This window comes from Rhinopithecus bieti, unplaced genomic scaffold (genome assembly GCF_001698545.2).
Source record: "Rhinopithecus bieti isolate Rb0 unplaced genomic scaffold, ASM169854v2 scaffold_34278, whole genome shotgun sequence".
Lineage (NCBI taxonomy): Eukaryota > Metazoa > Chordata > Mammalia > Primates > Cercopithecidae > Rhinopithecus > Rhinopithecus bieti.
In genome coordinates, this window is record NW_016814409.1 from 1 (window position 1) to 11,629 (window position 11,629).

At 50.1% G+C, this 11,629-nt stretch overlaps 1 protein-coding gene across 1 annotated transcript; it reads left to right on the forward strand.

Annotated features, from left to right (window-relative positions):
* The first annotated feature begins 1,491 nt into the window (after positions 1-1,491).
* Positions 1,492-5,834, forward strand: LOC108514092 (cystatin-D-like). The gene is made up of 4 exons (XM_017850124.1): positions 1,492-1,551; positions 1,867-2,136; positions 4,142-4,255; positions 5,502-5,834. The coding sequence occupies exons 2-4, from the start codon at positions 1,903-1,905 to the stop codon at positions 5,583-5,585; spliced, it is 432 nt and encodes a 143-aa protein (XP_017705613.1). The 5' UTR covers positions 1,492-1,551; positions 1,867-1,902; the 3' UTR covers positions 5,586-5,834.
* Positions 5,835-11,629: the final 5,795 nt, after the last annotated feature.

The window sequence follows — 11,629 nt, forward strand, 5'->3', positions numbered from 1 at the left end:
AGAGTCACATTCCAGCCCAGACCCGCAGCATCCTAAGCTGGGGGCTTTGTCAGCCAACAGGGCACCCAGTTGATCAGGTCCTCTCAGTCTGGGGAGAAGCAGCACTCACAATCCTGGCAATGAAGCAATGGGGGCTGCTGGAAAGCCATGCTGAGCAAAGGTTGAAGACACACCTGGACTCGCTCTGCAGGACTCCATTCCTGGGAAGCTCAAGGACTGGTGACAAAGGAGTCTACGGGGCTGGATAAGGGCTGCCGGGTGGGCATGAGGGTGAGCTGCAGAGGCAGGAGGACACCATCCGGGGCAAGGCAGATGTCACAGGTCTGGACAAAGTGGTAACACAGGTGTATGCATTGATGAAATCCCCCAGATGGGGCACATGCAATTAGGCATTTCGTTGTATGTAAGTTCTACCTCATTCAAAGTGATTTTTAAAATATTACATGAGTTTTCTGGGCACGGAGGACCAGCACTGGCACCATGTCTCCCAGAGGGGAGGAGCAAGAGAGGCTCTTGGGCTCCCACTTTCATCCCACAGCTGCTGCTCCCTCTCTCCTCACACCCCCACTGGCTGCCAGGAGTCTCCCTGCACCTTCCACCCGGCCCCACCCACAGTTACTGTGACACTCCAAATCATTCCCTTGCCTGCTCACATGTCCTCCAAGAGCTTCCTTTTCCTGGAGCAGGCATGCCCAGCCCTGCCTCAGGGCCTTTGCACTGACTGTTCCCCGCTGCCTGGGGCTTCTCAACTTTTCCAGTCTCATAGAGACTTCCCTGACCAGGGTCTAGTGGCACTCATCTCTCTCTAACTGAGCGACTATAATTCCCTGATCTAAATTATTGATCACCACTCCCCCATCCTCCCACACACCCTAAGGGGCTGGGCTATACAGTACCACAGCCACAAGCAGCCACTCGTGCCACAGGGCACTTGAAAAGGGGCCAATCCAAAATAACACTTGGTCTAACTGTAAAAAATACACAGGCAACTTCAAGACATTACACACACACCAAAGAATGTAAACCAACTCCTTAAGAATAGTTCTGATGTGTTGAAAGTATTTTGGATGTATTAAGTTAAAGTAGAAATACCAAAATTACTTTCAGCTGTATCTTTTAACTTTTTCAAATGTGTCTCCTAGAAAGTTTTAAATTTCTCCTGGGTTTCTGTCACATCTCTGTTGGATGGCAGCTCTGCAAGGTCATGTCCATGGCTCCATTGCCCAGACTGCCTGGTGCAGGGGGAAGCTGGCGACAGGTTTATTTATTGAATAATGAGGAGTTATGAAAAGAGAACCCAGTGACCTTTTCCCAAAGGTTAATTACTTTGGCTAAGAAGTTCCCCAGAACAGGGCATGGACAAGGTCACCCCAGAGCTTCTGAAACAGCTCCCTGCTCCAAGAATTCCTAGACCGTGACCACGTGCTCCTGGGTGCCCCTGACATCTGAAGACTTTAGGAGGCCAAGCCCTGTATTTCTCACTTCATGAGGAAATAGGCGGTCACAACATTTCACAGTCCAGGCAGCGGTGTCACCTCTCTGGAATCCAGGGTGAGCCAAGATTTCCAGCACTGGGGAAAAGGGGTAGGGCTGGGGGGAGGTTGCAGTCAGGACAGGAGTGGGGAGCAGGAGGAGGAGGAGGAGGAGGAGGAGGAGGAGAAGGAGGAGCAAAGGGAACTTAGGGAGGGAGAGAGGTGGTTGGGGGTGGAAAGGGAGATGGAGACAGAGAGGAGGGGTAGAAAGAGGAGGAGGAGCCAGGGGTGGGATCAGGGAGCAGGTCGGGTTGGGGGTACCCAAGTAGGATAAATGCACAGCTGCCTTCTGACCTGGGCTTCCTGCCTCAACCTCGTGCTTCTTTGTTCTCAGGGAGATCCAGCTCCTTGCTCTGTGTCCCAGTAGACCATGGCCTGGCCTATGCGTGCCCCACTGCTGCTGCTGACTGCCTTGATGGTGGTCCTGGCCAAGAGTGCCTCGGCCCAATCTAGGTTGACCTCGTCAGGCGGCATCCATGCTGCAGACCTCAGTGACAAGAGTGTGCAGCGCGTCCTGAACTTCATCATCAGCGAGTACAATAAGGACATCAGTAAGGATGAGTACTACAGCCGTCTCCTGCAGGTGATGGCTGCCTACCAGCAGGTGGGTGCTGCCACCACCCTGGGGATCCTGAGTCCCAGCTGGGTTTGTTGCCCCACCCCTGGGATCATTCTCAGCAAATCAACATTATCTAAACCTCAGGCTCATTCAGCTTTCCCTGACTGTCTGCTGATGGCCTTCATGCCCTAGGACATTCCTGGGCCATGAGTGCAGTTCAGCCCTGTCCCATCCCCTCTGCCTCTTTTAACCTGCAGGAGCCACTGTGTCTGTGCCGTGACTGTGCCATTTCCCAGGGTCCAGCAGGTGTGGGTGGAGACTGTGCTGACTCTGGGTGGGCTTGGCGCTACTCAGGATGAGACCCAGGCCATGAGGCTCATCCTCCTCCCTGAGTCCTCTCCACAGAGGCCACACCAGAGCCTGGCTCCTTGTCCTGCAGAGCCCTGCTTCCCTCCCAAGTCACGCCCCTGGGCACAGCCCCTTAGGGCTAGCGGCCCCCGCCCTCAGGCCAGCTGACCACCCCCTACAGCCCAGGATCACTGGGTTCCTGCTGGAGTGGAGCACGCCTGACCCTGTCTCTGCTAGCTGACGCAGAGTTAGACCTCAGCCAGATGAAAACAGACAGCAGTCACTCAGCAGAGCGGAGGAAGTGATTGAGTCTGGAGGGAGAGAGCTTCAGCAGGGCGACCGAGCCCAGCTTGACCTGCGTCCCATGACAGAGCAGCAAACAGTGACACAGCGACCACAGGGCTGTATGGCCCGCCAGCCCTTAGAGCTCCTCCATCTTCTCTTGGAAAGTCAGAGGAGTCCAGACCAGCCCTATTTCTCCTCCTGCAGCCCTCTCCCTGCACATGAGGGGCACTCCCTGGTGCCATGGTCCCTGCTGGCCTGCACCTCCCTCTCAAGTGTGACACTCACTTGGAGTGAAGCACAGAATGATGTAAATTGTTGGGCCCTGGAGCCTGTTTTACGGAGGAGCCGACTGACACCGGAGGGATCACAGGACTTGCACGTTTTTCTGCAGGACTTGTGTGTGGTTCCACATGGCGAGGTCTAGCACCCTCATCCCAGGGTCCCTCATCCCATGCTTCTCCACTGTCTGATAAGTCATGTCTGGGGGTGGCACTGTGCAGGGAAAGCATTCAGTTCTCTTCTGAAGTTGCAACCATAAGACATGCAGGTGTGTGACTCATTTGAGAACTATTGCCTCCAAAATCACACCTGGAATGGAGGCATGTGGGAAGCAATGTTTATTGGCCTAAAACATCGATGTATGTGAGCATCTCGTTTCCTACTGATAAAGGAGGAAAAATGCCTCTGGGTTAAATGATGGGAATAAGATGCTCTGTGGACTGAATGCCAGGAGCTGGAAGTTAGCTGAAATTTCATCATCAGGCAGCAGAATTCAGTTAACTATTTGCTGTGGGAAGGAGCATTCACCTGGTGTTTAGTCCCTGTCCTGCAAGCCTGGCACCAGGACTGTTTCTTTGTCCCACCTGGTTGGCTCCCCAGAGCTGTGCCTTCTGTTCCTGAGTCCAACAAAGGGGGTTTTAGGCCCTGGCTTCCACCTGCCCTGCCCCTGCTTCTCCTACTGGGCTGCATGAGACAGCTTGCTTGCCACAACCACTCTGAGCAGATTAGAGGGAATTAAATGCCTGTTGGCTGAGAAGCCCAGGACCTGCCCCAGCTCACCTGACAACAGCCTCTCCAAGAACACAGGATTTCTTCTGAGGTCTTGGCTCAGGGCAGAGCCACACTCTCCTTGTCATCTCCTCACCAGCTCGGGCACTTTGAGTTGCAATTTCCAGTTCCTTCGTTCTTGGGCCCTCACCCCTCTCCACACCATTCCATCTGCACATACATAGGCATCTATATAAACACAGTACCCCTGCCAGCCAGTCAGTAGAAGGTGGCTTGTGTGCCTTTTAGATAACAGTGCGGGCAGCATCAAGCCCTAGACAAGCCCAGTGACTCAGTCACACGGAAGTGCCTGTGTGCGCATGAAACTGACAGCATGCTGTCCCTGCTTCCTGCTCTTCCACGCGTGTAGGTTGTGGGCGGGGTGAACTACTACTTCAATGTGAAGTTCGGTCGAACCACATGCACCAAGTCCCAGTCCAGCTTGGACAACTGCCCCTTCAATGACCAGCCAGAACTGAAAGAGGTATGTGCCTGATGTGGGTCAGGGGCATCAGGAACTGCAGAGCAGTGTGTGCATATGTGTGTGTGTGTGTGTGTGTGTGTGTGTGTGTGTGCATGTGCCTGTACTCCTGTACATGCTTTGGAAGGCATGTGTGCATGTGTGCAGACACTTGTAAAGCCATGTATGCAAGGATGTGTTCATGTGTATGGGAAGACGCATGTGTGCTTGGCATACATGTGCAGACGTGTATTGTGAAGTGAATGAATGTGTGTGTGCATATGGAGTTTTGTGTGTGCATGCATGTATGTGTGGGATGGTATACACACGTGGGTATGCATGTGGAAAGGTGCATATATGTGCATACATGAGGAAGGTGCACAGGAGTGTGTGTGCACGTGTGTGTGGATGTGTGAAGGAGTATGTGGGTTCATGCATAGATTCGTGTAGGTGAGAGTTGGTGTGAGTTTATATAGATGCCTTTGTGTGTGCAGATGGAGTGGTGTAGAGAGGGGTGATGAATTTGATTTGCTAGGAAGACTTTAGCTTGGTAATGGTTACTGGGAAGTCAACTCTGCGTGCTTTGGGGTATTGCTTATTGGACTAGAGGAAGCAGGTGCTGGGCTGGGTTCTGGTCAGAAAGAAGGGGATCTGTCTAAACCCAGCCTCAGGCACCTGCCTGTAGCCACAGCCACTCTGAGCAGATTAGAGGGAATTAAATGCCTGTTGGCTGAGAAGCCCAGGACCTGCCCCAGTTCAGCCGACAACAGCCTCTCCAAGAACACAGGATTTCTTCTGAGGTCTTGGCTCAGGGCAGAGCCACACTCTCCTTGTCATCTCCTCACCAGCTCGGGCACTTTGAGTTGCAATTTCCAGTTCCCTGGGTTCTTCCCTCTGGCCCCTCTTAGTGCTGGCCTGGGCGCTGGGGGTGGAAGGAGCTGGGGGAAGTGAGCCGCCTCCTCCTGCCCTGCACCCCTGGGGCTTCCGAGGCCTTGCACAGGCTGCTCCTCACAGGGCTGTGCTGGGACAGGAATCCTGCAGGCTGGGGTGGGGATCCAATGCCACCTGGTGACTTGGAGCCTTGGGGGGGCGATGGAATAGTCACTGCCCAGTTGGGTTCAGTGCCTGGAACTTGGCAGGGGTGGGTCGGGGTCAGGGGGCAATGTCTCATCTCCATCCATTCTCACCCCCATTCTGATGTCCCATTCCTGGACATCTTTGGCTTTAACTGTAACGCACACTCATTTTCTCCCTCTCTTTCCTTTCACAGGAAGAGTTCTGCTCTTTCCAGATCAATGAAGTTCCCCAGGAGAATAAAATTTCCATTCTGAACTACAAGTGCCGGAAAGTCTAGGGGTCTGTGCAAGGCCAGCCACACTGACCACCTCCTACCCCCACCCCTGTAGTGCTCCCACCCCTGGACTGGTGGGCCGAGCCCTGGTGGAGGTCTTCTCATGCGCCTGCACCAGGAGACAGAGAGAGAAGGCGACAGGAGGCCTTTGTTGCTCAGCGGGGAGCTCTGCCCTTGCTCCTTCCTTCTTGCTTCTCATAGCCCCAGTGTGCAGTGCACACTCTCCCAACTCCTGCAATTAAACAGTAGCATCACCTCCCTCAGTTCTTGGCTGTCTGGGGACATGCTCACAGGCAGGGTTTCTGACGTTCCCTATGAAACCTCCTTGTCCTGCTGGTGTGGAGATCAGAGGAGTATCTAGGAATTGACGTGGCCACAGTAAGGCTGTCAGGGGAGCAGGTGCTATAGGAGACCTGAGTCTCAGAGCAGGAAGATAGCAGCCAGGTGCTGGGAACCCAGACCTTCAGCTGCAGCAGCCCCTGGTGAGGGGGTCAGGGAGAGCAGGGAGACGCAGGGTCCCAGGCTACCTGGCCCCAGAAGCTAGGCTGCTGGTTTGCGGGCTGAGCTCCTGGTCAGACCGAGGAGGAGGGGCTGGCTGTGTCCCACACGCAGGCCAGGCCGTCGGTGGAGCTCACCAGGCCATAGATTCCCATCTGCTATGCAGAGTTGAGCAGATCCAGGGACTGAGCCTGCCTCATCAAATCCCCTAGACACTAACTAGATAGCGAATCCGATGTCCCTGCTCTTTCGACAAAAACTTTAAGGCCCCTATACGGAAACACCAAGTCGCAAAAGTGGTGTATATGTGTAACGACTGGAAGTAATGCCAGCCAGACCAAAGACAACAGCAAGAAGCACCCAGAGAAAGCAAGCGCCTGCTTGTCATCCATCCGGAGGGTGTGGGCCCCAGTCGGTGGTTTGTCAGTTCACACCTACCAGCCCATTCTCCTGACTTGACGTTTAAAAATCGCTCATGTCAAAACTTAATATTATGGTACGAGAATAAAAACACAAATGGCACTGAGCATGAACGGACTGTTTTCCAAGGAGGAGATGTTTCAATTAATAAAAACAATCTTAGTGTCAGCATCATCTCATCAGAATGGTCAGATATTTGCCTCCTAGCAGGAGGCTACAGTCTTAAGTCACAATTGGCCCCAAGCCCACATGGTCGCTCTCTCTTTGCTATTTTAGTTCAGAGAGAAGCGGGGTGCGCCCCTCCAAGGACAGGAGACCGGCTCTGGTCCACAGGCTCCTCGAATCGCCTTCCCACTCAGCAGCTGCATCTTGAAACCAAGGGTGCTTGCCCATCGAACACCTGAGGGGAAATGACAAAGGGGACCAGCTGATTGCAACCACCAACGCCCCTAGGCCAACCACCCACGTGCCCACACTGAGGAAGCCAGGAGGCAGAATGGTCGGCAGCGAGAGGAACGGGCAGCATCTGCTCCAATTGCCTCCCACCCCCATGGGATTGTAACACCGAGTGTGTGATGTGGGAAGTGAAGGCAAGTGCCCAGGCAGCCCATGAGACGGAGGATCAAACTGGGCCTCATGCTCTCCCAGCGGAGAGTGCACCTTAGTGATTCCAGGCTTCTACGGAGAAGAGGGCTGAGGGCAGAGCAAGCCCCAGCTGCACAGATGTATGCTGGGGGCAAAGTTCCTGCACGACATTTTCCATGTGGATGAAATTTTAACCAAAGGAACCACCATCCAGGCACACAATGAACAGCTGATTTTTTGAAAAACAGTCCCTTTCTGACACAATTCTCTCTACCTTGGGGAAGATGGTGTGATGTTGGAGCTCTGCACAGGACTCCCCCCACCTTTTCCCTCATTGTCTGCTCCCTAGGAGCAGAGCAGGATGTGGGGAAGCTGAGAGTGAACAGGTCCATCTGCTGGGCACTGAGTGTGTCCTTGGAAGAGGGTAAAGACGGTTCCTGATCAGGTCATGTTAAGTGTCTTCTAAGAGTTCCTTCAGAAAAAAGCATGCACCAGATCATAGGTAAAAGATGGAAACTGCAGAGGCTGGAAACCCCTCATCCAGCATAGAGAAATCACTCTGGAAGGAGGGGTGAGTGGATCGGAGGCCTGGGAAGCACAAGGCAGCACAGTCTTTCCTTGGGCAGGTGGACGCTCTACATGACCACAGGCAGAGCAGGTGCTGCATACAATATGGGGGATTTCTGTATGAAAAATAGAGCAATATTAGCAATACAAAAGAAAGCACAAAAGTTAAAGTCTATTTAGGAAAAGAAAATAAACTATGGCAAAATACTCACTTTTAAAACACTGAGATATACTGCAAACACCCACAAAATCCAGAACGTAACAGACATCCTAGTGCAATCAGCCACCAAAATCAGTACTGTAGTCAACACACTCAGTATTGGGTTGCTGCAATAAGGGAATAAAGTCACAACAAGGATCCTCAGATGACTCAACAAAGTAAAAATGGTTATCACAGGATTGGAGGAAGGGATTTTGAGGCTGGATTGATGCACTCGGAGCATGGCAGGCTTCTGTGTAAAGGAGCCAGGGTCAGGTGTGGACTGCAAAGTGCACCCAGCTCCTCCTACATCCTCAGAACCCATAAGGTTCAGGCAGATGTGAAACGTTCCATCCAGAAACCCCCTCTCTGTAGCTCTGTGCTTCTGTGTAAAGGTGGACCTAGATCCTCCAGGCAGTGGGATGTTCTTCTCAGTCATAAGCAAAGTTTCTGACAGTCCTGATGCTAGAGAACAAGGTCTTCCATTGAGTCAGAAGGCAGCCGTCAGCCAAGGCAGAGGCTGCTTGACATTTCAAAGCTGCAGCTTGAGAGAAACATTGTTTCCTGTTCATGATGCCACTGGCTTTGACCCCATCAGTCCATCCATCCACCCTGCAGAAGAAAGGGCAGATTTGCCCTTCCTTAATCCACATGATTTCTACTGTCTCATATAATGTTTTTATTTAATTAACTGGTTGGCACAACTCTGTGATATTTTCTCCCTATGTTTCCGTATTCAGCTAATGAATCACTATTTGCCTCATCATAAGACATTGAATTTGTAACAGAACTTTTACAAATACAGCAGAAAGATAAACCAGTCTTTCCACTAACAGCTTGATGATTTGTGAACTTAATGGTTCATAATATCCTTTTTCTGCTTCAAAACTCATATTGGTAATATCAGGCAATATTTCCTGATTGTTGTCAAATTCGGAAAAGCCTCTTGCAGTTTCCTTTCATATGTGAGCTCTAAGATTTTAGTGCTGTCTAAATTTTCTAGACATAAGATTGATGATCTTAAAGACTCTTTGTATTAACAATGCTCACTAACACAGCATTTTTAAATGGTCACTGTTGTGTGGTGAGCTTCAAAATTGTGCAAATGTATCATGATGTGCTATGTTGATTAGCTCATTAAACGTGCAGGAGTTTGTCCTGGAAGAAGTATCTCTTCAAGTCATCTCACCTATTGGTCATGGTTTTACATCCCTGTTGCCTGCAGCTGGGAGGGTCATCAGGATAAGAGGGGAGGGACGTCAGCCCCGCCCCTCCTGTCTGTGCCACTCACACACATATGGGCAGACTCCAGTATTCTTGCATAGTGTGTGGGCAAAGGGGGACGTGAGGGAGGGGACAAATCCACCAGCCACAAAAGTAGAAGGAGACGTGAAGAAGAGGTGAGGGAAGGAGAAACCATGCAGAAGAAACTGCAGAGGCCTTGGGACCTGCTGAGAGGCTTTCAGCCACATGTAAACTAAGTCCCTAATTAAAAATGTCTTGAATGCAAAGAGAATGCTGTACCCTCATGATAAGAAGCCCCTGGGTGAGGCAGTAGCAAGGTGGTTGCAACAGCTCCAGACATCACATCATCAACACCAACATCCAGAGGCAGAAAGAGCCTTGGGAAGAGCCTCTGTTCCACACCTACTTCCTAAATGTGAGGAGGCCCCTCCCTGGCTCACCACCCCTGCAGTCTCATTGGCTAGGGCTGGGTCACATGCCCACCCCCTACACCAATCCCTGTTAGGAATTCACATCATCCATTGCATCACCAGCGCTCAGTGAAACCTGTGGGTAGGATGGCAGCATCCTGGTAATAGCACAAACTTCAGCATGATCAAAACGATGACATGACTGGAGAGGGAATAAATAAATTATGCACACATATGATGGAGCTATCATTAAGAAGAATTAGATAGCAATAAATGTGTTAAAATGAAAAAAGTGTAATACACTTTGAATATATTATTTTATAGAAAACAAGATCTATATGGTATGTTAATACAAAGCTCTTTCCAAAACGAAACTAAACACACATGTAAGTGTGTACATAGACATGTACACAGACATATACATATATCTATACACACAAACACATCCGAGGGAAAGAGAGAGAGAGAAAGGGGGAGAGGATGAGAAGAGAGGAGAAGAAAAAGAAAGAGGAGAAGAAATTTGCATTTTTCTGTTTCATTTGAATGTTATTACAATGTGCATATGTTCTAATTATTTTAAATGTCATCCATGGGTGTCTTGGTGATGATATAGGTTGTTTTTCATTGTACCTCCCTATGTCTGCATTTTAAAAACTAACAAACGCTATGACTAAGTGTCTATTGGTGTGGTTGACATCCCTGCATATGCTTAATAGCACATTAATTACGAGTGATTCAGGAGTTGATTTTCAGCATCAGGGGCTTCCCCTGCCCCTGAGTTGCAAAAGTCATTCAGTATTCAATACATTTTCCTTGTTTTTCATGACACTGACTATTTCTGGATAGATTCTCTCTCCGCTACACTGTGAGCTCCTGGGGAAAACAGAGTATCTTCGTTCACATTCCCTAAGGAGCGTTTACTAGCAAAGAGCTCACCATTCCTGTGGACACAATGATTGCAATTAGCAGGTGGACTCCAGTTTGGATTTAGAGTGCTTGATCTATTTCATTCTCCTGTATTCTACTCCCATTGAGTGTAAGGAGGAGGTAGCCTGCTGCTCAGTTACGTTGAAAGTAAGAAACATCCAAGTTTGAAGAGGTTGGTCTGCATTTAATTTCAGCACAAGTTTAGAGCATTCCATTCACATCTCAGCACCCATACTTACACATTGAAATGGTGCACAGTCAGTGACCTCATTAGGAATCTGATGAAAATTGTAGAAATGCTGTGTGTGTGCACATTTCGGCATAAAGACATTCATAAACTTCAGAGTATAACGGAGTTTCTACAAGCTTTCGATGAACTCTCATATTAAGGGACTTTGATCTGGAAACCTCACCAGCCATTGTCAATTCCCTTCCTCTCGCCTGTCCCTGAGTGCAAAGACTGAAAGTATCAGGCAATGGACCAATGAACTTCCAAGCCTTCCTCACCCCTGGGGAAATAGAGCTCAAGTCCAGCCAACAACTGCTAAGCACTCGGCCAGGTTACTACTAAGAGAGTATCTGCTGGATAAACAGAAAGGCCACTGAGGAGAGTTCTCTCTCTCTCTCTCTCTTTTTCTCTCTCTCTCTCTTTCTCTCTCCTCCCTCCCCCACCCTCCTCTCATGACCTGTGACCTCCTCCTGCTCCTACTCCTCATCTTTCAGGCTGTAGTGTGGGACAGGATGCCTAGGGCTATGGTGTCCAACTCTGTGAACACCACCCCCACGACCTTTGGTAAATAACCAGTGTCGTCATGGTCATGGGAGAGATGGCCAGTGTTTCTCAGGACTCCTGCTACCTGCAGCCAGGACGCTCCTAGGAGCGATGGAGCTGACACATTACTGTCAGTCCCAGAGTCAGGGTGACAAATGAAGCTTACTGTGTGACAAGAACATAATTAAGCTGAAAATTACATGACCTGACACCTTATCCTCAACCTACCTCCTACTTATTTACTTAAGAGTACAAGGGGTTTCTGGTACCTGCCCAACCTTCCTCATCAGGTGGATCAAAGAAAATTATATGAGTGAAAATATTTCACCAAGTCCAATACAGATGGACACTTTGGTTTGCATTTCACTAGGGATGAAGAGGGGAAAAAAGACCCAGCTGAGCAAGAGATTTTGGGAACAAGTAA

Coding starts and splice junctions, on each gene's coding strand:
- LOC108514092 (XM_017850124.1), top strand. CDS start 1,903: ATGGCCTGGCCTATGCGTGCCCCACTGCTGCTGCTGACTGCCTTGATG. Junction 2,137..4,141: donor TGATGGCTGCCTACCAGCAG/GTGGGTGCTGCC, acceptor CCACGCGTGTAG/GTTGTGGGCGGGGTGAACTA. Junction 4,256..5,501: donor ACCAGCCAGAACTGAAAGAG/GTATGTGCCTGA, acceptor TTCCTTTCACAG/GAAGAGTTCTGCTCTTTCCA.